General features: G+C 45.4%; 1 protein-coding gene across 1 annotated transcript; it reads right to left on the reverse strand.

Moving 5' to 3' along the window:
• Window positions 1-20,130: 20,130 nt before the first annotated feature.
• On the reverse strand, window positions 20,131-21,375 carry LOC144140868 (uncharacterized). Its single transcript, XM_077672370.1, has one exon. It carries the CDS (start codon window positions 21,373-21,375, stop codon window positions 20,131-20,133), a length of 1,245 nt encoding a protein of 414 aa, XP_077528496.1.
• Between the last annotated feature and the right edge of the window lie 5,913 nt (window positions 21,376-27,288).

The raw sequence follows: 27,288 nt of genomic DNA on the forward strand, positions 1-27,288 counted from the left end.
AAAAACAAGATGCAAAATTTTTGTGTCAGTGCCCCTTTAAGCCTATTGATATCATTTGTATAGTGGCTTACACTGGTATCGCAGAGTACTACCGTGAATTTAGTGGAAGGGTCTCTCTGGTGATAACTACTGAAACAAGAGCCCTCATACTGTGTGATGTAGCCCCTATTATCACACCTACCAACCATCACAGCCACTTATATAAAACTTGTAACGGGTAAGTATTCGTTTGAGAACGCTATCTGCGTGGGATGTCTAGTGGACTAGTTCAAATAAAATATGAGTAACTGCTGTTTTGCATAACTACAATCCTCTTGTGGAAACCTATGTATTAACAGCAGGCGACAGTTCCAGATTACGCAAGACCCCACGAAGAATTATTAAAAATAAGAAAAGCGGCCACACATTCCACACAGCCGTGTCATTATTAAAATGACACTCCGCAGCATCGCCGGCGAACCTGCTAGTAATGAATAAATACACAGCCGTTCCCACGCATGGTAAAAGTGTGAATGTTGTGCGCGTCGCTAGAAAGTTATAAACACTGAACCGCAGCTGAAGCAATAAAAATTTCGGGGCAGCATTTAGCAAATTGCTCCTAAGGAGAGCCTTGCTACACAAACAAATACTCGCAACAAAAGTGTGCATATTTGACTTGTATCAAGTTTGGCAACATCAATACTACTCCGCAATCTTTTTTTTTGTCCACAAATACCACTCTTTCTCTGTATGGTTCGTTAGGCACTCGAATACAACGTAAACTGACTACACGAACCCAATACGAGCTATTCTGCTTGTCATATCAGCCAGGCATGCATCACACCAACCCAGGCACACCAAAGTGTGTTCGGAATCACCGCCATTCCGACACCCTGTTCCAAGCTTGCTCATTGCAGTTGTTGCGGTCACCCACATGTTAGGTGCACCTCATTACACTTTCTAACTACGCCTAGTCATGCCCCATCAATGCAGCGGGATGGGTAGGCGTAGTTTTAACACACGATCAAGATACAATTTGCTCCAGGACAGAATAAAACCTAAGTTGTACTCGTTCCCAATAACACCAGGTTCCGGAAGGAGCCTACGTATTGTCATCAGGCGGGTTTCTAACCCTACAGAACTTCGTGGTAAATTCAGTAATGGTCACAAGTAAAAGTACCTCAAGAGGCGCGATAACTCTTGGTGTCATTTCTATAGTGGATTGCACTGGCATCGTAGGGTACTACCGTGAATATATTGGAAGGGTCTGTCTGGTGACACCTACTGACACAAGAACCGATCATACCGATCATACTGTGCGAAGTAGCACCTATTATCACACCTACCAACCATCACCCCCAGTTATATAAAACTTGTTACGGGTAAGTATTCGTTTGAAAACACTATCTTCGCGCGATGTCTCCTGGACTAGTTCAAATAAAATATGAGTTACTGCAGTTTTGCATAACTACAGGCCTCTAGTGTTAACCTATGTATTAACAGCAGGCGATAGTTCCCAGTTACGTAAGACTCCACGGAGAATTATTAAAATACGAAAAGCCGCCACACATTCTACACAGCCGTGTTATTATTAAAATGGCATTCCGTAGCATCACCGGCTAACCTTGCTAGTGATAAATAAGTACACAGAAGTTCCCACGCGTGATAGAAGTGTGAATGTTCTGCGCGTCGCTAGATAATTATAAGCACTAAACCACAGCTGAAGCAATAAAAACTTCGGGGCAGGATTTAGCAAATTGCTCCTAAGGAGAGCCTAGCTATAAAAAAATACTTGCAACAAAAGTGTGCATCTTTGACTTGCATCAGGTTTTGAACATCAATACTACTCCGCAATCTTTTTTTTGTCCTCAAATACCAGTTTTTCTGTTTATGTTTCGTTAGGCACTAGAATACAACGTAAACTGACTACACGAACCCAATAGGAGCTATTCTGCTTGTCTTATCAGCCAGACATGCATTACACCAACACAGGCACACGAAAGTGTGTTTGGCATCACCGCCATTCCGGAACCCTCTTCCAAGCATGCTCATTGCAGCTGTTGCGATCACCCACATGTCAGGTGCACGTTATTACACCTTCTACATACCGCGGTGTCTAGCCAACCCAGTCGCGGGCAGCGGGACTGGAGTGATTCTTAAATGGGCGCCTTGAACTGCTACGTATAGATGGGCATTGTTAGAAACAGCTGCCTATAGCCATATCTTCCATGTTTGTATTAACTTCAACAACATCTCGTCATCACATAAATATAGGAAGTTGATGAACACAGCTATAATAGTTCGCCTCTAAGAGATTATACAGCGCCACTAAGTTCGATGTACCTAATAGTAAGAACCCTTCGTCACGAAACGGCCAATTGTGATCACAATCAATTTTATGCCCGTGTTAGTGCAGCGCTGATAATTCTTTCTTTTGCTTCCCCCAAATATTAAACCATCTGGGCACATGCGTTTTGTGAAATCTGGCTAGGAAAAGGTGCGTCTTGGCCGCCGACTTTCCTGGATGACCTGGCAGTGCTCGTGCGAGCTTGATATATAGTGACCTTCGAATCGCCGGACTTATCTTAGTTGCATAAAGGTACGGGCTACTTGTTTTTAAACGAATAATGATGCATCTGTGCCGGGCTCTTGTTTTCTTGCTCGTTCTCCTGAAAATCCCGTACTCTGTTATACACTTCGGTACAGCCTTGTTTACAGCACTTTTGCAGAAAGAACGTAGGGCCAACCAGTTTTGCAGTTTTCCCATCATTTGTTTCAACATCGGGGTCTCCATAGTTTTTTCACGTTTTGCCCTTAAAAACTGAAGTCACACTGAAGTCCTGCTGACAAAATGGCGTCATGTATCGGCTTCACGCGATGTATAGGCTTGTGTTGACATATCAATATTTTATATGTGCTTCTTCACTCGTAGAGATTGCGCTTTTAATTTAGTCGATTTTCGTGCACTGTTTTTTTTGTATTATACAGGCAATGCTAACCAGATGCTTTGTTAGGTGCTGTAATGACTCGTTATCACTGTTGCCGATAGTCGAAAATATTTGTTCTTGACGTTTTATCGCCTGAGCCAGCGACGCGAACGGACTCTGTCAGTAGATGAATTAATATTTTGTTTGAGGAAAGAAGCTTCTTGAGTGACTCCTGGCTTTGGACGAGATTCTTGCAAAGGTGTCGCCCAAACACTCTATTTGTTGAGGATGTGTCTTTTGAGTAAAACCACCAATTGGTTAATTTTAGTGACACCACTCTTTTTAACTGACCCTATTTTTACAATATCATAAATAGAACGTTCCTGGAATTCTAGAAACAATCCGTGCATTCTAATTTTTGTCAGCCCAATGAAAGTGTCAAATGTATTTGCTGTTTCGAAATCTTCTGTTAAATGACCCAAATAAACAATTTCTTCATCTCCACTGTGATGCTTCTTGTATCATATCGTTTGATTTCGCTATCGTTCAGGAAATTCAGCTTGCGAAATACTAGGTGCAGCGACACTCATCTGCGATTTATTGTCCTGTATAACGTGTCATTTAAAAAACTCCCTGGTCGCTTTTCTGATGGATGGGAAAAGGTAAAATGACCGTGTGTTCGAGAATTTGCCCCACGTCAAATATTTCGAGGGGGCCGTAATCAATTCGGAGTGCCAGCTTTCAAAGAATTTAAAACATACTTTTTTGTTTTAATTCCTTAAAAACAAATCAAGGATGTATTCCTAATAAAAGAGCGAATACACAATAATATAAACAGGTATTTTGATGAAATATTCGTAATGTTGACTTTTGGCTGAACAATGTGGAAATATTTCAACCATTACATTGGTTACAGTGTTCTGGAATCGTCTTGCCTCTCTCTGTATATAGATATATAAATATATATATATAAACATATATATATATATATATATATATATATATATATAGATATATATATATATACATATATATATATATATATATATACATATATATATATATGTATATATATATATCTATATATATATATATAGATATAGATATATATATACATATGTATATATATATAGGAAAGATAAAAACGCACACAGAGCGCGAAAATTTAAGGTTACTTCCTGAAACGTCAGTAAACTTGTTTTTATTTTCTACGTCTTTCTCGTGTGTCTCTGTCTCTACTACCCTTATATATATACATATATATAAATATATATATATATATATATATATATGTATATATATATATATATATATATATAATCAATGTAATGGTTGAAATATTTCCACATTATTCAGCCAAACGTAAACATCACGAATATTTCATCAAAATACCTGTTTATATTATTGCGTATTTGCTCTTTTATTAGGAATATATTCTGGATTGGTTTTTAAGCAATTAAAACAAAAACGTATGTTTTAAATTCTTTGAAAGCTGGCACCCCTAATTGATTACGGTCCCCTCGAAACATTTGACGTGGGGCGAATTCTCGAACACACGGTCATTTTACCTATTCCCATCCATCAGAAAAGCGACCAGGGAGTTTTATAAATGACACGTTATCCAGGATAATAAATCGCAGATGAGTGTCGCTGCACCTAGTATTTCGCAAGCTGAATTTCCTGAACGATAGCGAAATCAAACGATGTGATACAAGAATCATCACAGTGGAGATGAAGAAATTGTTGATTTGGGTCATTTAACAGAAGAATTGGAAGCAGCAATTACATTTGACACTTTCATTTGGCTGACAAAAATTAGAATGCACGGATTGTTTCTAGAATTCCAGCAACGTTCTATTTATGACATTGTAAAAATAGGGTCAGTTAGAAAGAGGGGCGTCACAAACATTAACCAATCGGTTTTACTCAAGAGACACATCCTCAACAAATAGAGTGTTTGGGTGACACGTTTGCAAGAACCTCATCCAAAGCCATCATCCCAGAATGATGGAAAAACTGCAAAACTGGTTGGCCCTACGTTCTTTCTGCAAAAGTACTGTAAACAAGGCTGCACCGAAGTGTATAACAGAGTACGGGATTTTCAGGAGAACGAGCAAGAAAACAAGAGCCCGGGACGGATGCATCATTATTCGTATAAAAACAAGTAGCGCGAACATTTATGCCACTAATATAAGACCAGCGATTCGAACGTCATTATATATCAAGCTCGCACGAGCACTGCCAGATCATCCAGGCAAGTCGGCGGCCAAGACGCACCTTTTCCTGGCCAGATTTAACAAAACGCATGGGCCCAGACGGTTTGTTATTTGGGGCAAGCAACAGAAAGAATTATCAGCGCGGCACTAACACGGGCATAAAATTGATTCTGATCCCAAATGGCCGTTTCGTGACGAAAGGTTCTTACTATTAGGTACGTCGAAAATAGTGGCGCTGTATAATCGCTTAGAGGCGAACTATTATAGCTGTGTTCATCAACTTCCTACTTTTATGTGATGACGAGATGTTGTTGAAGTTAATACAAAGATGGAAGATGTGGCTATAGGCAGCTGTTTCTAAAAATACCTATCTATACGTAGCAGTTCAAGGCGCCCATTGAAGAATCACTCCAGTCCCGCTGGGATCCCTGTCTTCCGCATGGTCCCACCGCTGTGCGGCTCGCCGTTGGCTCCCGCTAGTGCCTTTCTCTGTCGCCATGTCGCGGCCCTTCAAAGGGCAAACAAAGTAGACTTATCACCGGTTTCTTGGTAAAAGCAATGACTCTCCTTTTAACTGTCTGTTGTGGGTGAACCCACGAAAGAAATCCCGGGCCAAGGCCGCGCCCTTAGTTACTACACCACCGCCCCGCTCTTCCCATCTGTGCTCATGCGTTGTTTGTATTTTGTTTGTCAGTTCTTTTTTTTTAATCCTCTCTCACTCAGCAAGTGCCGTGTTGTTACCTGATTTTTAACGTTCTCTGGCGTATTCCCCTCCTTTAAGAGGGAGAAAAAGAGAGACTCCCTCGCATGCAGTGTGAATAAGGGTTCGGTGTTCATTGTGGGATTTTCCCTGAGGAAGGAAGTTCACTTCCCAAACCGTCGGACTAATATATAATAAACAAGTTAACCGCAAAGTTGTTCATATCTTTTACCTGACCGTTTCTTCTGGCCCGTTGCAAAACTCATCAAAAGATATATATACAGGGTGTCCCAGCTATCATGCACCAAGATTAAAAAAAAGAGTAATGGCGTAACACGAAGAAAACCTAGTGCGTATTGTTTGCAGTACTGTGGAGAAGCGGACAGTAATTTTTTCGTTAATTAGACTTTACTAATTAATTGTAATTAATTATCTAACTCGAGAAGTACTGTCCTAATCACTAAAGTGTCAATGAGGCACTTGTAGGTACCCACGAGGGGCATTTAACTGCGGTATTTTCAGCGACGAAATAATTGCGTACTCATTTATTCTGACTGATAAAGAAAACCCGCGAAATATGAAAAATACCACGTGACAGAGCCTCCGCGCGCATTAACGTGCATCCCAGTCGAAAAACACAACAGAAAAATACGACAGAATGATCCTGTGAGGGAATGGGACATCCTGTAGTCTGTAGTAAATCCTGTTCTGTATTCTGTAGTAAATCCTGTCCTGTAGTCTGTAGTTAATCCTGTCCTGTAGTCTGTCGTAAATCCTGTCCTGTAGTCTGTAGTAAATCCTGCCCTGTAGTCTGTAGTAAATCCTGTTCTGTAGTCTGTAGTAAATCCTGTTCTGTAGTCTGTAGTAAATCCTGTCATGTCTGTTTTCGTAGTAAATCCTGTCATGTCTCCAATTTCAACTAGTTTGGCATAAGAAATTTACTTCCCGTGATGTTTTTTCTATTAATTACCTGAAGTATGCAGGATATGCATAACAATTTCAATAAAAATATGACCAACAAACATAAGCATTTGGGGTCATTCTTGCCTTTCTGGTACAAGCTTGAAATTGCTTTCAGTGAATAACTGATTTCAGAAAGCTGTACCAAAAGGCATTTAAGCAATGCAACTAGTGGTACATTCATGCATGCAATACAAAAGTTTGATGTTACGCAGACTGCACATGTCTGATCACAGTCCGAAAAAAAAAAAAAAAGCAGTTTGCGGTGCTTATCCATTTTATTTTCCTCTTTTTACAACACTGTTCCTGGGCACTACCGGGGCTTCACTTTTTGTCATGGAGAGGCTTTTACTGCCCTCTTATGTTGCTGTTACACCAAACAAATAATTTTTATTTCATTGCCAAATATAAAAACAATGTGGCGCGTTATTTGTATGCTCCATGATCGTGCTGACTTGGAAACGGTCAGAACTATAATTTCTTTTAGTACAAAACAGCGTTCATCCGCACGTCATGCGAAACTGCGCCTGCTGCAAATTCACGGGAACCTGGACGCTGGTACACGCCGGACACGGAAACTCGTGGATCCAGCAGCCGCTGGAACGTAACGCTGGAACACGCCCGAGACCACGCCGTCTCTAGCGAATAGCGTGGCCGATGCTCGCGCTCTGCCTTTTTTTTAATAGCCGTGTAATTGCAAACCCGCGTAGCTGTTAACAAGAAATACAGATGTCATTCCTTCAGGGAAACCTCAGTAGCGCTACAAAATTTAGCCAGACTCATTTGGGCACTTTTCAGCTGATTTGGCCGTGCTTCGGAAGCAGGGCCAAATCGCGTCCCATCATCGCGTTCCGTCAATGACGCTCAACCTGTTCATAAAAGCAAATTTATTCTCCCCGATAATAAAAAAATATCAAACGAGCATCGACAATAACCGTTCGAAAATTGGTTCCTTATATTAGTTAGGGCCATTAAAACACAAGTGAACAAATATTTCTTTTACACTGCAAAACGTGAGAAAATTAAAATGGAAAGTCAATCTTTAGCTGGAATGCTTGCCTTTGTGAACCTTGTTCCGTTGCATTCGCACAGCAAGGCTTGGAAGGGTATCCTGTGGCGAAAAGCGCACGTCTCTGTGGTGCTGCACTATCTTAAAGAGTATGCACACACGATACCTGCCGAAGTCACGCAGGGATCGTTGCAAGTTCAGTCGATTGTCGAAGCACATCGCACGTATTCCAAATCACGCTGCCTGCGAGATTCGTCGCATTCACTCACATTAAAGTGCCAATTATCCCAAGCACCCCGGTTAGTCGTCGCTGGAGGAGTCCTCACATCGAGATGCTTGAAATCCGGACCACTGATCTTGCTTTTACCACAGCTTCCGAAGCTTCAAATGTTGCTGCTGACACTCCGCGGAGACATAAGATGCACGTTTTTACAAAAAAGTTAAGCCTAACTTCAACTAGGCAAAGCGCCGATGTGAAATGTGAACGAGCCACTGGGCCACGCAGCCACCGCAAATTTTGACCGGGAGACGAAAAGCAGGAAGGAACAAAGCAGGAGGGAACAAAGGAAGGGTAAGGAGGGAACCGGCCGATCACGAGAAGTTGTTTCGCGACCCCTCCTGACCCCTCTCGATTCTTCGTATTGTGGTCTCCCCGTCCCGCGAGTTCTGTCGCGCCGCGACATGCCTTCAGTGGTGACGATGCTTCCCCGAACTTTTTCCAGAGGGCCGGCCTAGAGGGAAGGCGCGCGTTTTCTTTCTTTCTACATTTATTTTTTTAACACATCTCGGCAATGCAGCGAGTTCACTGGCGCCGTTTCTTTTTTTTTTTTTTTCAGACAGGTAGCGGCAACTGGTTCGCTGTTTTTAAAATCTTATTTTAACTATTTCGCTTGATTGGACACATGTTTCGCGTTAAAATAAACAAATTGCTCGCTAAAAAAACAAAACAAAACAACAGCACCCAGATTGAAACAATGGGGCTCTCAAAGACACCCAGAAATACATGTCAGAATGTGCACTGCAATTATTACACCACGGCTTCAAAAAGCACATCTTGCTTGTTTTTTATGCGTCCGTTTTGCCGAGGGGCTACCCTTGTTGCCTGATTCTTTTATCAAACATTGTCCACAGTACAATATATGCAATTGCAATTCACTCGAAGAACCCGAGGAATTTCCGAAGTTCTCTATGTATCCATTTTTTTTATTATGGGGCTACGCTTAGATGCTCCAACATTAGTGTGATTTGTGCTAAGTTGCGTTGTTAATTGCAAATTTGTAGCGAAGGTTTTTTCCAACACGGCCGGAATGCTAATGGCCGCAATGCAACAAACGTTCATTACAACGGACGCTTGCAATGCAATTGAACGAGATGACCGTCACTCGCACGCAGCATTGTTTCCGTGCAGCGCACGCTAAAAAAGTGGGATTTCGCTCACCGCACGGGCCGCAAACACCAAGTTTCGGAGCATCTGCGTCGATCGCGGCGCTGGAATACAACCAGTCCACCCCTTAACCGGCGCGCGGCATTCCCGTGTCCAGCCAAGCAGCGGCACCATACCATCCCGTACTATCCCGTTCGTGCTATCCCATTCGCATTGGCTAAAGCCCTGTCCCCAAAGGCAATGTCCCCATGTTATTCGATGCTCTCCAGCAACCTCCCCGCGTTGCTGTCGTTCAGCGCGGCGTTTTCCTATGTATTCCGTTCTTTCCGGGCTATTCCATCGCTCTCCTAATGCTGGAAAACGCAGGGTTTTCCGACAGGGTATGCAAGCAATTTTGTAGCATTACTGAACGGTCTGCCATGTGACACTTTCGCAATGGATCTAAACTTCTCTTTCACACTATAAAAATCTGCAGAGACTACAAAATGATCTGTCGCATGGCAGATAATAATGGTAATTACGGAATGCTGAATGTAGTGGCTGAAGGACAGTCTGTGGGCCAACAGAAGTTTGTGTAGTGCCTACAGGGTGTTGCACAAAAACAGTAGTACAACAGAAATGTCTCATGCGACATACATTTTGTAGTTCTATTACAAAGGTTTTTGTAGTGGGGACTGCAGAATGTCGGTCGCATGATAGATATGTCTGTTGTACTACATAAATTTCTGTCGTACGACAGACATTCTGTCATCATTCTGCAGAGATTCCTGTCTCACAACAGACCATCCTGCATTCCCAACAGAAATTTCTGTTGTGCGACAGAAATGCCTGTCGTACGGCAGATTTTCTGTAGTTGTACTACAGAAATTTCTGTCGCACGACAGGCCACCCTGTAGTCCCGACAGAAATTCCTGTCGTGCGACAGAAATGCCTGTCGTACGACAAATTTCCTGTAGTTGTACTACAGAACTTCCTGTCGCACGACAGACCATCCTGTAGTCCCAACAGAAATCCCTGTCGTGCGACAGAAATTTCTGTCGTGCGACAGAAATTTCTGTTGTGCGACAGAAATTCCTGTTGTGTTTTTCGACTGGGATCGTAAAGCAATGCCCTCAAACTGGCTGCTTCTGAGTTAGCCAGAATGAAATAAACAAAAGAAAGAAAGAAGAAATCGCGGCCGAGTTTGCGCCTTATCTGCACACGAGCCCGCGAATCTTGCTGTTGCTGCTCCTTCCATGCATGCCATTATCAAGGTGATGCGCTGTCTCTTCAGTCGGGTGACAGGCGAAGCAGTTGCTTTCAATCAGCTTATTTGGGGACGCTGCTGTACAATGCGCGCGGAAGCGCCGTCACGTGATATTTTAAGAGCGAATGCTCTTTATAAGCGACCCCAAACCATCCACCGGCGGCGGCGGCGGCGGCGTTGGCGTCCGCAGTGCTCCTCTACATTTAAAAAAGAAACAGCATCCGGCGCCAGGTTTCGATCCGAGGACTTTGCGGCCGCAGCGCGACGCGCTACCGACTAAGCCACGGAAGCCACGCTGATATCAGAGTGAGTAACGCGCCTTATATCTTTAACGCATTCAAACTACGTCGTCAGCGGCGTGCGTTGGCGACTCAGCGGCGTTATAGCGGCTTGATAACTGCGTGGTGTACACGTGATACTACAAACCCGATGGAAGAGATGGAAGAGAAGGCGGTGGGCTGCGGGGGCCGAGCGCAAGCGCCGCAAGCGGGCCGACAACCGTGCATTCGCACTTTCACATTCTCCCCCTCGGGGAAATGCGGGGGAATTTTTTTTCATATTTCGCGGGTTTTCTTTATCAGTCAGAATAAATAAGTACGCAATTAGTTCGACTCTGAAAATAGCGCAGTTAGATGCCCCTGGTTGGTACCTACAAGTGCCTCATTGACACTTCAGTGATTAGGACAGTAATTCTCAAGTTAGATAATTAATTTCAATTAATTAGTTAAATATCATTAACGAAAAAATTACTGTCCGCTTCTCCACAGTACTGCAAACATTACGCACTAGGTTTTCTTCGAGTAACCCCATTGCTCATTTTTTGAATCTTGGTGCATGATAGCTGGGACACCCTGTATATATATATATATATATATATATATATAGGGAGTAGTAGAACTTTGAAGATGGTAGAGAACACAAGAGAAGAAAAAACTTCGAACAAGGTAAAAGCACGATTGTGGCCTACGTTTCAGCAAAGAGAACTTGCTTTCCTCAGGGCAATCTCTCGCCTGACAGGCAGGGCTTATATAGGGGTAGGACCCCAGGTGAAAGGAGAGGGAAAGATGGAAGGGAAATTGAGCAAGCTGATTGGTTTCGGAGTGTGGGGGGGGGGAGAGATTGAGGGGCCAAGAAGGTTGTCTAGTGTAAGCCGCGAAGTAGGTCACACGGAAGTCAGCTGGTGGTTGATATTCGTGGAATTTTGGACAGACAGGATGAGAGGGTGCTTATTGACCCGCCGCGGGGTATAGGGAAAGGATCTCAGAACCGCCGGAAGCAGACCAGGCGGTGAGGGTGGGGTCCTTATCAGAAACTATCTGCAAGCCTCAGGTCAAAAGAAAAGATAGAGACGGGGGGAAAACTAACAAGGTCAAAAAAAAAAAGAAACAGGGAGGGAAACCACATAAACCCACACACAAAAGAAAAAGCTATGACCCGGCAACTGAAATGGCACGTGTCACCCACGGCAACATTCCTGGAACAGGCCTGTCCTGAAACTCAAAAACGAAAAGATAAAGTTAGAGTGACGTACGGGGCACAAGACCACGCGGAGTTAAAAAAAAAGAGAAATTAAATAAATACAATTGAATTCCAAAAGCAAAGGTTGGAGGGATGAGGGCGAGTATTAAGCTAGACGCTAAGGAATTAAAAAAAAAAAAGGGGGAAAAGAAATTAGGTGACCAGGTACGGAGCAGAGTGAACGGTCATAGTCTTTGGATGAGGTATATGCACGAAAATGCCTAATGCTGCATTCCCGGTGAATATCGCAAGGATTCCAAGTTGCCCTTAGACGCATTATTTCCAGCAGGTTCCATGGAGTTGAATTTGTGAATTAAGTACGATTCTCGGTATTTCCTGTCCCCAGGAGACTTAAAATTTGACTGAAGTATATATAACTTAAGGTCATCAAAATTGTGGCCTGGTTGGTTGAAATGCTGCGCTACAGCTACGGAGGATTTGCTAAGAGTATCTGCCCGGTGACCATTAAGCCGTAGGCTCATAGGTTGGCTCGTTTCGCCTATATACTGTTTGTGGCACATTGAGCATTCCAACATATACACAATGTTGGATGAAGTGCACGTAAAACTTGAATTAATTTTGTGGACATAATTACTGGCTGTGCTTTTTACAACGCAGTCTGTTTGCAGGTGCCTACAAGTCTTGCATCTGGGGCGGGAGCAGCTGGCTATGACTGGTTGCTTTGAAGGCCCTGTTTTAGCATGCACTAAAATATCTTTTAGATTCCTGTTTCTCCGGTAGGTAACTCTTGGTGCTTCCGGGAAAGTCTTTTTAAGTCGGTCGTTACTGGCTTAAAGCCAGTAACGACCGACTTAAAGCCAGCCGACAAAGGTGGCAGCGTAGTTGTTTTACCTATAGGAAAATACAAAGATGAAGCTTATAGGCAGCTCAATAACCCTTGCCACTACAAGCCCTTAGATAACGATCCGAGCCAGGAATACAGCCTAAAAATCCTTCAGACCTTCACAGATCTACGATCTAGAGAATTAATAACGACTACTGACTTAAATTTCATGAAACCAAATAATAAGCATGCAGGACGTTTTTACCTCCTCCCAAAAGTCCATAAAGTCCCCGTAGAATTATTGTTCACAGCCGACATTCCTGGCAGACCTATAGTTTCGAATAACAATACCCCAACCGAAGCACTATCTCTGTTTCTGGATCATCACCTATCCGACATTCCGGCTCTTCTTCCTTCATTCGTTCAGGACACCCCCCACTTCCTCCGCATAATAGAAGAGATAAATATGGGCGGGCGCCTACCCAGTGGAACCCTCCTTGTTACTCTTGACGTTGCTGCATTGTATACAAACATTCCGTTCGCCGAAGGAATTGAAGCGATTTCAAAATCTCTATCAGTGAACCCGCACCAACATGCACCAGAAGTGTACATAACTTTGTTAAAACTAGTCCTGACTCTCAATTATTTTGAATTTGACTCTTCTTACTTTTTGCAAGTTTTTGGAACTAGCATGGGTACTCCATTCGCGCCGACCTATGCCAACATTTTCATGGGGCAACTTGAAGCTACCCTATTAAGCTCTTTACCGCATAAACCTCAGGTTTACCTCCGCTACATAGACGACATCTTTATGATTTGGGAACACGGTCGCGCGACTCTAGAAACGTTTATATCCCATCTCAATTCTTCGCATCCGACTATTAAATTCTCCTGCCAATATTCTGAAAAAGAAGTGAACTTCCTAGATACTACCGTCATTCTAGACAACGGTAAACTTAAAACCACGCTTTTTAGAAAGCCAACAGACAGGCAGCAGTACCTAGATTATAAAAGCCATCACCCCAGACACTGCAAACAAGGGATCTTTGTAGGACAAGCCACCAGGCTTAGAAGAGTATGCAGTGATGACAGTGACTACGTAGAGCACCTAGACGAACTCAAGGCCACCCTTATCAACAGGAACCACCCCAAAAGCTCGCTCGATCAGGCGTACCAACGTGTGTCTAATCTCAAAAGGGATGACGTTCTCAACAAACAGCGGCAAAACGAATGCGCCAGGCCACCTGCCCTAATAACTAAATTTTCAAACGCCCTCCCAAACGTAAACAATATACTGCGGAAGTACTACCCCATTTTAGCCAGTAACGACCGACTTAAAAAGACTTTCCCGGAAGCACCAAGAGTTACCTACCGGAGAAACAGGAATCTAAAAGATATTTTAGTGCATGCTAAAACAGGGCCTTCAAAGCAACCAGTCATAGCCAGCTGCTCCCGCCCCAGATGCAAGACTTGTAGGCACCTGCAAACAGACTGCGTTGTAAAAAGCACAGCCAGTAATTATGTCCACAAGATTAATTCAAGGTTTACGTGCACTTCATCCAACATTGTGTATATGTTGGAATGCTCAATGTGCCACAAACAGTATATAGGCGAAACGAGCCAACCTATGAGCCTACGGCTTAATGGTCACCGGGCAGATACTCTTAGCAAATCCTCCATAGCTGTAGCGCAGCATTTCAACCAACCAGGCCACAATTTTGATGACCTTAAGTTATATATACTTCAGTCAAATTTTAAGTCTCCTGGGGACAGGAAATACCGAGAATCGTACTTAATTCACAAATTCAACTCCATGGAACCTGCTGGAATTAATGCGTCTAAGGGCAACTTGGAATCCTTGCGATATTCACCGGGAATGCAGCATTAGGCATTTTCGTGCATATACCTCATCCAAAGACTATGACCGTTCACTCTGCTCCGTACCTGGTCACCTAATTTCTTTCCCCCTTTTTTTTTTTTTCATTCATTAGCGTCTAGCTTAATACTCGCCCTCATCCCTCCAACCTTTGCTTTTGGAATTCAATTTTATTTATTTAATTTCTCTTTTTTTTTTAACTCCGCGTGGTCTTGTGCCCCGTACGTCACTCTAACTTTATCTTTTCGTTTTTGAGTTTCAGGACAGGCCTGTTCCAGGAATGTTGCCGTGGGTGACACGTGCCATTTCAGTTGCCGGGTCATAGCTTTTTCTTTTGTGTGTGGGTTTATGTGGTTTCCCTCCCTGTTTCTTTTTTTTTTTTTGACCTTGTTAGTTTTCCCCCCGTCTCTATCTTTTCTTTTGACCTGAGGCTTGCAGATAGTTTCTGATAAGGACCCCACCCTCACCGCCTGGTCTGCTTCCGGCGGTTCTGAGATCCTTTCCCTATACCCCGCGGCGGGTCAATAAGCACCCTCTCATCCTGTCTGTCCAAAATTCCACGAATATCAACCACCAGCTGACTTCCGTGTGACCTACTTCGCGGCTTAAACTAGACAACCTTCTTGGCCCCTCAATCTCTCCCCCCCCACACTCCGAAACCAATCAGCTTGCTCAATTTCCCTTCCATCTTTCCCTCTCCTTTCACCTGGGGTCCTACCCCTATATAAACCCTGCCTGCCAGGCGAGAGATTGCCCTGAGGAAAGCAAGTTCTCTTTGCTGAAACGTAGGCCACAATCGTGCTTTTACCTTGTTCGAAGTTTTTTCTTCTCTTGTATATATATATATATATATATATATATATATATATATATACAGAAACATAGGTCGGCAGTCTACAACTCCAAAGGAGGCATAGGGGTGTTGTTAGGCTCTATTTTTACTACGGTTAATGAAGTGAACATTTTTTTAATATACAGAAGAAAGAAAGAAAAACACGCGCCCAGAGTGGGGACCGAACCCACGCCTTTCGATTAGATCTCGAATGCCTTACCAATTCGGCTATATGGGCGACTGTATTCTCTTTCACTTTCTGGGCTATTTATATTTACTAGAAGTGTATCTGACGCTTGAGGGTGGTAGCCAGCGCCATTCTTACTACACGGGGAGAAAGGGACCTTCTTTTCAACCCCCGGGGCGTGAGTCAAACGTCTACAGCCTGTCATGAGTGGGTAACTGGCGGGAAGCCCTCTTATGCTACCTAGGCATCAAGGCTGCTAGAACCGAGGCCCTCGCTAGGCTTTCGCAGAATAATATTGTAAGGAAATGAGGGGCTCGTTTAGGAAATACAGAAACATAGGTCGGCAGTCTACAACGCCAAAGGAGGCACATAAATACACTTCTAGTAAATATAAATAGCCCAGAAAGTGAAGGAGAACACAGTCGCCCAGATAGCCGAATTGGTAAGCCATTCGAGATCTAATAGAAAGGCGTGGGTTCGGTCCCCACTCTGGGCGCGTTTTTTTCTTTCTTTCTTTCTTCCTTATATTTCAAAAAAATAAAGCTTAACTTCATTAACCGTAGTAAAAAATAGAGCATAACAACACCCCTATGCCTCCTTTGGCGTTGTAGACTGCCGACCTATGTTTCTGTATTTCCTCAACGAGCCCCTCATTTCCTTATAACATAAAGCGTATATATATATATATATATATATATATATATATATATATATATATATATATATATATATCTATATATATATATATATTGTTACGGTGATGCTCAGGCGTCGAGGGGTGAGCTGAGGGTTTATTTAAAAAAAACCTGGGTGAGGACCGTTGCTGAGCGTCGAGTCCGAGCCCTGGATACGCGAAAAGCACCTCGTTCTTCTCTTCGTCGTCCCGGCATTTTCGCTGGCGGGATTGGCCTGTGCCATAGTCAATGCCATCTACTGTGCACAACATTCAACAAGTTATGTAGCGTTACATTTCCCCCCTCCGCAGACGAAACCCGCCGGGTGAGTCACTCAGCAGCACGAGGGTGATAAGTCTTTAGCCGGGCGACGTGCACAAGTTGGGTCTTGCTGGACCGGCGACCATGTGTTGTGAGGCGCGAAATGACGTAGGTCACGTCGCTTACACGGTCGAGAATAACGAATGGGCCAGTGTAACGCGACAAAAACTTGCTACACAGTCCACGTTTCCTAAAGGGAGTCCATAACCACACCAAATCACCTTTACAGAATGATACACTGCGGTGGCGAACGTCGTATCTCTGTTTAGACCGGGTATGTGATGCAAGGGTGCGCAGGCGAGCTAATTGGCGGGACTCTTCGGCCAAGCACAGAGTCTTGGCAACTGAGTCCTCGTCGTGCAACGAGAATGGCAGGATGGTGTCCAGAGGAGTGCGAGGATTGCGTGCGTAGACGAGGTAGAAGGGACTGTAGCCGGTTGTTTCGTGCTTGGCCGTGTTGTACGCGTAAGTTATGAAAGGCAATATTTCATCCCAGTTTTTGTGGTCTGAGGCCACGTACATTGAAATCATGTTGAGAAGTGTTCGATTTGTGCGTTCAACAAGTCCGTTGGTCTGCGGATGATACGGTGTAGCATGGCGAAACTGTGAGGTGCAAAGGCGAAGTAGCTCCTCTACAACATCCGCAATAAATTGGCGGCCACGATCACTTATAAGCACGCGCGGAGCGCCATGCCTCAGAATCATAAAATTTAGCAGGAACATAGAAACCGAGGCTGCTGAAGCTGTTCGTACAGCCGCAGTTTCTGCGTAACGCGTCAGGTGGTCCACGCAGACGATAACCCAGCGGTTTCCAGCTGGCGTCCGTGGAAGTGGGCCAACGAAATCAATCCCGACTTTCTCAAATGGAGCAGTGGGTGGATTCACAGGATGGAGGAGGCCGGGCGGTGTGGTTGCAGGACGCTTGTAGCGCTGACACTCAACACAACTGGCGACGTATTTTTCAGTCGTGCGCCGCATGTTGGGCCAGTAAAAGCGTTCTTGTACGCGGTTTAATGTGCGAGCGAAGCCAAGGTGCCCAGACGTCATGTCATCATGCATAGCACGAAGCACGCAAGAGCGCAGCCGCTCGGGTACAACGAGAAGGAACCGCGCTCCAGTAGCATTGTAGTTTGCTTTGTAGAGCAGACCATCCCGAATAGAAAAGCGGTTGGGAGGGGTGGAGTCGCGAGCAGTGGCGAAGAAGGACGCTAGCTTGGGGTCACCTTCCTGTTCTCGCCGGAAGGTTTCTACGTCAGGGAATGTCTCAACGACTGCTGCAAGATAGTCGTCGAAATTGTCAGCTTCGCAGGCGGTAGATGTAACTGGGAGCCGGGAAAGGCAGTCAGCGTCGGTGTGTCGGCGGCCGCTTTTGTAGGAAACAACGAAATCATATTCTTGGAGTCTGAGGGCCCAGCGGGCGAGCCGCCCAGATGGATCACGTAGTCCAACGAGCCAACATAAGGAGTGGTGGTCCGTAACAATTGTAAAAGGCCGTCCATAGATGTAAGGGCGAAACTTATGCACAGCGAAGATGACAGCCAAACATTCTTGCTCAGTCACTGTATAATTTTTCTCAGGTTTGCTGAGCGTGCGGCTGGCGTAGGCAATCAGATGCTCAGTGCCGCGAAGTCTCTGCACAAGGACTGCTCCGATTCCGATGCCGCTGGCGTCCGTATGCACTTCTGTAGGAGCAGCCGGATCGAAATGGCGTAGTATTGGCCCCGACGTCAGAAGAAATTTCAGTTGAGAAAAGGAGGCTTCGCACTCAGATGTCCAGTAGAAAGGAGCATTTTTGCGTAACAGAGAAGACAGAGGAGAAGCGAGCTCTGCAAAGTTTGGTACAAACCGACGAAAGTAGGAGCATAGCCCCAGGAAACTTCGTAGGTCACGCACAGACTTTGGCTGCTTAAACTGACTCACGGCTTCAATCTTTTGTGGATCAGGTCTAACGCCATCTTTGTCGACTAGATGCCCCAACACTAAGGTCTGGCGCTCGCCGAAGCGGCATTTTTTTGAATTTAGCACAAGGCCGGCTTTTTCTAGGCAGTTCAGGACCATGTCAAGGCGGGTGTTGTGCTCTTCAAAAAATTACTACGTCGTCGAGGTAGCACAGACAAATCTCCCACTTTAAACCACGCAAAATTGTGCCCATGAACCTTTCAAATGTAGCTGGGGCATTACAAAGGCCAAACGGCATGACGTTAAATTCAAATAGCCCGTCAGGAGTCACAAAAGCCGTCTTCTCTTTGTCGGCCGGATCCATCGGAATTTGCCAGTAACCAGATCTTAAGTCAACTGACGAAAAGTAGGAGGCGGAGTGCAGACAGTCAATAACATCATCTATGCGAGGAAGAGGGTACACGTCCTTCTTTGTAATTGCGTTCAGGCGTCTGTAGTCAACACAGAATCGCCAGGAACCATCCTTCTTCTTCACCAGGATTACCGGCGCTGCCCAAGGGCTAGCTGATTCCTGTACCACTCCCTTCTGTAGCATCTCGTTGACCTGGTCTGCGATGACCTTCCTCTCGCCAGGAGAAACCCGATACGGTTTTTGCCGGAGCGGGCGGGCGGTTCCGGTGTCTATGCTGTGGCGCGTGCGAGAAGGCGGGATTTCGGTCTTGTTGCCGGGGTTGGTGGAAAAGTCAAATACTGTCGCATGCCTTGAAAGGACATGGGCTAACGCCTCCCTCTCGGCAGAAGAAAGACCTTTGTTGATCATCTTCAAAAGCTGTTCGTCACGCGTAGCGCAGTCACCCTCGAAATCGCAAGTTTCGTCACTCACTGTTGCCAGGGGTACTCTGGTATCCTTTTCAAATAGTGCAAGCTTCATCCCTAGCGGTAGAACGGTACTAGCGGCTGAGCAGTTAACTGCGCATATGGAACTGCGCCCACCGTGTACGGAAATCAAACAGTGCGGCAACAAAACATCCTTCTTGACGCAGTTCGGCAGAATGGGCTCAACAATTGCACAAAAGGAAGGCTCCACAGCACCGCATACCATGACAGGTATAAAGGACGCCGATCGGGGAGGTAGAACCATGTCTTGCGAAACAACCAAAGCGTGTTCGCTCGAACGTAAAGGTTCTTCGGCAAGTGCAGAGTAAAGAACACTGCTTACACAGAGTTCGCCAGTCGCACAATCTAACTTAGCACCACATTCTTGCAAGAAGTCAATACCGAGAATAACTTCGTGTGTAGACTTCTGAAGTACCGCAAATTCTGCTTTGAAGCTTTTGCCCCCTAATGACACATCCACAGTACAAGCACCTAAGGGGCCACAACGGTTCACCGCCAACGCCTCGAAATGTGGCACTGCGATCCCAGCTGAACATTACTTTAGTCCCAAGGCTGCCTTTAAATGCCTTACTCATCACAGAAACTGTTGCCCCAGTGTCAACCAAAGCCATCGTGGGCACACCATCAATTAAAACTTCAATCTTATTTTTGACCATGTAAACGGGCAGAGGTATATTTCGTGAAGGCTGTCCGGCGACCTCACCTCCATCGGCCGCGCCGGCTAGTTTCCCGGCGGTGGCGACATTGGACGGCGTCGAGGTGATGGAGACTGGCGCTGGCGTAGAGGCGGTGGAGTTAAACTTCTGTCCGAAGCGGGGGAGCCATTGCGTGGACCGGTCGGCTGGTCGTTACGTGTTGACGACAGTGGTGGATACCATCGAGTGCCAGGGTTGAGGTTATTGGGCCGAGGAAACGTGTACGTGGGATCGTCGTTGGGTCCTTGGCGCCGACGGCGACAAAACCGCGAAATGTGGCCGACTAGTCCACATCGATAGCAGGTGGGTGGTTCGCGACGAGGATACTGCTGACCAGGCGAGAATTGCCTTCTTGGAAAACTCGAGCGATGGTGGTCTTCCGGGTAGTAGACGTGCTGTGTACGATGGGAATCACGATGAAAATCTTCCCGTGGCTGGTAGTGGGGCGCCATAGTGTACACGCCCCTTCGCTGGTAGTCGTCCACGTCGGCAACGTTGACCGACGGCCGTGAGGAGCCAAAATGTGTTGTTGAATGGCAACAAGTAGGTGACGCATCGCGGAGGCAGCTTCCGTCGGGAGAGGGTGTCCAGCAACGAGTTACGTCTCCATGCCGCAGGAGCTCCTCGCGAACGATTTGTCGGATAGTCGCAGAGAGGTCGGCAGACGAGCTGACGTCCACGCTGGCCACCGTTGTGACGTTGGCCAGTCGGCCAAACTTGGGAGTAATTCGACGCGCCTTCATAGTTTCAAACGTACGGCAGTGGCGAATCACATCGGTGACCGTATTCAAGTTGTCCTTGCCGATAAGGAAATTATATACGTCTTCCGCGATCCCCTTGAGGACATGCCCAACTCTGTCATCTTCTGGCATGCTGGCGTCAACGATCCGGCACAGCTTGAGGATTTCCTCAATGTAAGTTGTACATGTTTCCCCGGGCACTTGCGCTCTCTGGAGAAGCGTCTGCTCGGCCCTCCTCTTCTTCGCTATCGAGTCACCAAATCCCTTCCTAATTTCTTCAACAAACCGTTCCCATGTGGTCAACGCTGCCTCGTGGTTTTCAAACCACGTCAGTGCTGTCTCGTCCAAGTAGATTTCGACGTTCGCGCGTCGGGCCACAGCGTCCCAGCGGTTATATTTACTCACTCTTTCATAATGAGCGAGCCATTCATCCACGTCTTCTCCGGCCTTCCCTGAAAATGACTGGGGTTCCCGATGGGGCTGCCAGCTGCCCGTCGGTGGTGTCTGGGAACTGCCTGCAGGCGGAGCCATCGTTTCTTGGATGGGCGGGAGGCCAGCAACGCGACGGCTTCGGCGCAGATCCAGGGACTCTGTTGTCCGCGGCGTCGTACCCCGCACCTCTCACCAAAAACTGGCGGGATTGGCCTGTGCCATAGTCAATGCCATCTACTGTGCACAACATTCAACAAGTTATGTAGCGTTACAATATATATATATATATATTATATATATATATATATATATATATATATATATATATTTACATATACGCTCTTTATGTTATGGCTTTCCTTTATTTGTTTTGTTGACGGGTGAGTAAAAATCGTAGGAGTACAATTGTAATGGGTAGCGCAGACGAAACCCACACAAGAAGAGTAAGGCCGGCACAAGAGCTGTTTAGCAACTGAACTGTTATCAGAAAAACCACGAGTCAGATAAGCAAAAAGTGATATTAAAAAACCGCAAATGGCTCAAAAAGTTCATATCAACCCACCACTTAAACACCTCACATGTCTAGGAAGAAAACCTTATCACCTGTAAGCGAAACTGATGGTTTCCTCACGCAAGTGTCTCCTCTCTTTATAATCTCATAAGCTTGGGCTATTTACCGCGTGCTCTGGCTTTTTCTTCTCATAATCGCGACTGTCCGATTAAACGGCGGAGCGCAGACGAACTCTGCAGTGGCGGAACAAATGCGAGGATGGCACTGCATTCAGTGTAGCGGCATGTTCTCTTAGGCGGACGTTTAGGCATCCTCCCATTTGGCAGATATACTTGCCACCGCCGCGAAGCAGCGGAATAGAGTACACGACTGCAGAAACACCGTTGGTGAAACGTTTCTTGTGATTTATGATGCACGTTTGACCACCACTAGCTGCTCCTCTTTCCTGCAACCTTCTATCAATACCTGCACACACGCTCGCCAGCCTCTTGCCTGCACGAAAGACGACATTGACGTCATACTGGCTGGCAATCTTTTTTATGCGGTGCGAGACAGAATGTAGATCCGGAATTACAGCTATTTTTCTTCTCCTATGTGAGAGCGTTGCCGGTGCATCCTGGCCAGAGATTTGTTTTGTTTCTGTTTATTCTGCCATCGTTGCGACACGGAAGCAAGAGCCAAGCGCGGGTAGCCGGCCGCTTCCAATCTGGCAAATTGTCGCGACAATGTTCGTGCACAACATGACCACAGGACATCTTCAGTGCTGAGCCGGGACACGAAGTGGCCAACCCGTCTATGAGAATCTTTGAATGTGCAGAAGAAAAATTTAACAACGATATTACGGATAGAGGGAATAGGACCAGATAACATGATCCTTCTGAAACTGCAGACAAGTCTAGGAATTGTAGCACATCATTTCGTTTAACTTCAGACGAGAAAGTCAGGCCTTTGCCCCTTTGCCTGAACATTTTCAGAACCTCGATCATAGACCGGGTAAAATACACACGGTCCACAAACACCAAGTACTTATCCACCTTGCTAAAGACATGTCGTGCGAGCCCTCCGAAGTCCAGCTGTAAGACTGTCAACTTTTGCCAAAAACTTGTTACTAAGTGCTGTGGACACCCTAAAGACGATACATACCCCAGACTTTTCGCACACAAAGACCTTTCAGGAAAAAACAACTGTAGAGCAAAAATAACTCTATGACAGCTCTAGAGAGCCTTCCATAAAAATTCCAGTATTGTTTCTGAAAGGAATTTCGTCATTGTCCCCAAGAATCGGTTTTTTAACGCAAGTCATCAAGTCCTCGTGGGGGCAATGACTAGAACATGTACTGTACGTTCCACTGAATGCTGTACACTTTGATGGATTGGGCTCGGTCAATAGTCACCACCTCCTCCGAGTTACTTACAAGGAACGGGTCAACAATGGTTAGTGCTTCCAAATGCTTTTGTTAAAAACCCGACAGAACGAGCCGCCATGAATTGCGATCAGTTACCATGGCTCACAAAGAAATGCCAGCCTTGTGAGTCTGCTGTGAAAAAAATCTCGAGCTCAAGTCCCTTGGCCCTTTTCCTTCCTGAATGCAAACGTTCCCGATTTAGGTCAGCAAGGAGGGCAAGGGTGCGTTTCTTTTTACTGGTAGCTTCTTTACGTACAGGCTTGACGTTTTTATTCACAGACTCAATAGCGTTCCTATCGAACATTCCCTGAGGCATGACAACAAAGCACTTTTTTATCTGAAACAAAAGCACGAAGGACATATGTCGACGGAGCAGTTAAATAGGCCACGCAAAGTTGGCCCCAAAATTGGCTTATCAACTGTTCTCCCAATTGCAAGAAAAGACTGCTTATACAATGCAAACTTTCAGATTTTGGTACATGACGTGACACCTCACGTACAAGAGCGACCTTTTCAACAGGTTTCAGACGAGATTCAAAGCAATGTTTCGAGCCCAAACGAAGAGCACGCTCAAAACGCTAGCCTGTGCTCATGTTGTGCACGAACGTTTTTCGCGCCAAATTGCCAGATTGGAAGTGGCGCGCTTGGGTGTTGCTTCCGTGTCCCAATGATTGATGAATGGACTGACGCAAGAACAAATCTGCCACCAGGTTACAGTTGCAACGCTCCCAGATAGGCGAAGAAAAATCGCTGTAATTCCGTTTTTGATTTCTGCCTCGCACCACATTAAAAAATTGCCAGCCAATATCTCGTCAGTGTCATCTTTCGTGCGCAGAAAAAGCAGGCGAGTGTGTGTGCTGGTATTGATTGAAGTTTGCTAGAAGGAAGTGCAGCTAGCGGTGGTAAAAAGTGCACCATAAAGCACAAAAAATGTTTCACCAACTGCGTTTCTAGAGTCTTCGACTCTATTCCTCTGCTTCTCTGCGGTGGCAAGTATATCGGCAAGACGGGACGATGCCTAAAAGTCAGCCTAATACCCCTGTCACACGGGCACTTAAATCGCGATTGAATAAATTGCGATGGAGTTTTCGAGCGCACTTGATGCAGTGCCGCTGTTACATGGCATGTTTCAATCGCGATCGAGTAGTTGTACCGGTAGCACTCGTCTACGCCAGATGGCGCTAACAATGTACTTATGGCCTGCATCTGGTAACTTCACGTTGTCGTAGGTGTACGTAGCTATATAAATGTTACCGCACGCCTATTTGGGTCAAGTTATGTGGCGACATTTGTGGCGTTAGTTGAAGTTGTCACCTTCTGTGTCATTATTGAGCGGGGACGAGAGTATCGCGGCTTTACTTCGATCGTGCTTGGAAGCCTCGATCACGATTGAGGATGCAGGATTTAATGGCAGGGGGTTCGAGCTCGATTGCGATTGAAACTGCTGTGTAAGAGCGCCCGATCTAGATTGAGCGTGATCCGGATCAACTCAATCACGAATGAAAGTGCCCCTGTAACAGGGGTATAAGAGAACATGCCGCTTCACTGAAGGGCTTTCAATCCTCGCACTTGTCCCCACACTGCGAGGAGTGTGGCTGCGCTCCGCAGTTTAATCGGGCAGTTGTGACGATGAGAAGCAAAACCCAGCGCACGCGACAATAGCCGAAGCTTATAAGAGCAGGAGACACGGGCGTGAGCCATGCGTAGCCTAACCTTATCAGATTATAAAGCGGAGACACGTGCATGAGCCATTTGTCAATTTCGCTTACCGATAATGAGGTTTTCTTCCTTGACAAATGGGTGTTTAGGTGGTTGCATGACGTAAGTTTTTTTAGCCGTTTCCTGTTTTAATTCTGACTTTTTTGCCTATATAAAACGTGCTTTTTTAATAAAGTTCAGTTTCTATACAGCGCTTGTGCAGTACTTTCTCTTCTTGTCCAGTTTTTGTCTGCGCTGACCTTAATGAATGCACTCCAACTCGACGAATTCGCTACCTTATTACAGTAAAGTACAAGCAGGTAGAGAAGAAAACAGTCAGAGATAAGAATGCGGCAGCCTTGAGGTAACACAAGAAAGAACTTCGGCTCTTCAAATAATTTTGTTGCCGTAGAAAAAAAAAACCTAGATGCTTTTTTATTTCTTGGTCGGAGATTTTTGGGTAACAGTCGAATATTATATCTTTTGAGTTTCTTTCCACACATGGTGTCAGATGGGGCATCGAGTCGAAAGGCAAAAATGCCTTATGGGGCCGCTGCTTTTGCAACATTAAATACACTGACTTTGAAAATAATAAGCACTGCACATTGGCGGTTTCCGCATGTCAGAACAGAACACCAAATAAATAACCAAAAATTCCAAAATACAATGCATAGACAATGCCTATTGTGCAGCACTATATATGTCAATAAAGAAACACAATTAATCTTTAGAGGCGACACTTTCATTATTTAAAAACATAACAAATATTACTCGGGCACGTACATTAGGACAGTAGAAAATTGGCCAGTTTTGCAGTATTCAGTTGGGGCGTGTCTAACATCACAGGAGAGAGAGAGAGAAAACATCTTTATTTGTCCTGCAAACGCTACGCGGCCTCACGTCGTGTCAGCCGGCCACTCGGCTTCCGTCACCTACTCATGCCTACCCCCGGGTGGGGGTGACACTTTCGGGCGTTGAAGCTCGAGGGCGTCCGACACTTGCTGGACGGCCATGTGTTGTATGACGTAGTCTTTGCACGCCGCCGCACTGACAAGGTACGGCGGGAACGTCTCTGCTGCACTGGCCTCGCTCGGGTGTCTTCTGCAGTCCCACAGGATGTGGGCCGCCGTGGCCCTGTCCTTCTTGCACATCACACACACATCACTGGGGTACACCTCCGGGCATATGTGTTTAGCTACTACTGGAGTCATCAGCGCACGTGTTTGCAGCTGCCTAAACACCACTGCTTCGCGTCGCGTCAGCTTAGGGTGGGGTGGGGGTAGCGTCCGGCGGTTAGTCCGGTACCACTCCAGGGTGTCCTTGTAGGTGGTGAGAAATATTGCGCTAAGCCTCACTAGTTAGGCACCAAATGAAGGAAAATCTCGTGCCTTTTTGAATATTTTTCAAGGCTGGGTGCAGGGCTACCTTCAATAATGATAAAAATTTTTCGCCCCGCTTTTAGATGTGTTATGTAATACGGACGACTTTCCCACTTGAAACAAAAATGCTTAGTTCAACATTTTGCTTTTGTAACGGCCTAATAGTCAAAAGCGTTTAACTTGAATGATGGAGTGTTATTATCTTGTACACAGCCGTCACTGCAGGAGGTTCTGAAAAGCAGCCCTCACACAGTCTTTTCTCCTCGTAATAATATTGAAAAAGCAAAAACATAACGACGCGTAGTTGTATGAACTAAGTCTTTAAAGCGCGTCGTAGACCTTCTACGTCCTGCCTAACGTAATAAAAATTTTACAGAACGTTTGGTACCAGAGTGTTCCGCAGCTTCACAGTGTGTGCTTTAAAATAGTTTTATTATTATGTTCAGCAAAACTTCAACGAGAACTTAACACTAGGCATGATGTTGCAAATTCATTTATAAGTGTCGAATTGTATAAGGGATATGCCCATTCAAAATTTAACTGCGCGAAAGACGGGTACAAGAGAGGACACGGACGAGCGCAGTCCGTTCTTGTATCCATCTTTCACGCGTTTAAATTTTGAATATGAACCCTTCCAATTCGCCCAGCTGTCTCTCAAGCGATATGCAGTATCATACACAGCAACATCTCTTGCAGGTGCTCTTTTTATGTAGAATATGTGTGGCCTGCAACGTGTAACTCTCACTGATTACACGGTGTGTATTTCATCTGTAAAGTGGCATGCACGTGCCTTTTATTATCGTCACTATTATTATGTTGCCGCTGCAGTACCTTCTTTTTCTTTCAGTAAGTGTGGCTTCATAGCTGCGGCAATCACCCTTGTCAGACCAAAATATAGCCTGTTAGCTGGAAAGTCCTTCTGCTGACATAATTGCTTCTTATTTCATTACCGTTCTAAAATATTTCGTTAAGTGCTAAGTAGGTGCCCATGGCAGTTTCTACATCGAAGGCGACAACAC

The sequence above is a fragment of the Haemaphysalis longicornis genome, unplaced genomic scaffold, assembly GCF_048455015.1.
Source record: "Haemaphysalis longicornis isolate Haplotype H1 unplaced genomic scaffold, Haemaphysalis longicornis Haplotype H1 scaffold_53, whole genome shotgun sequence".
Lineage (NCBI taxonomy): Eukaryota > Metazoa > Arthropoda > Arachnida > Ixodida > Ixodidae > Haemaphysalis > Haemaphysalis longicornis.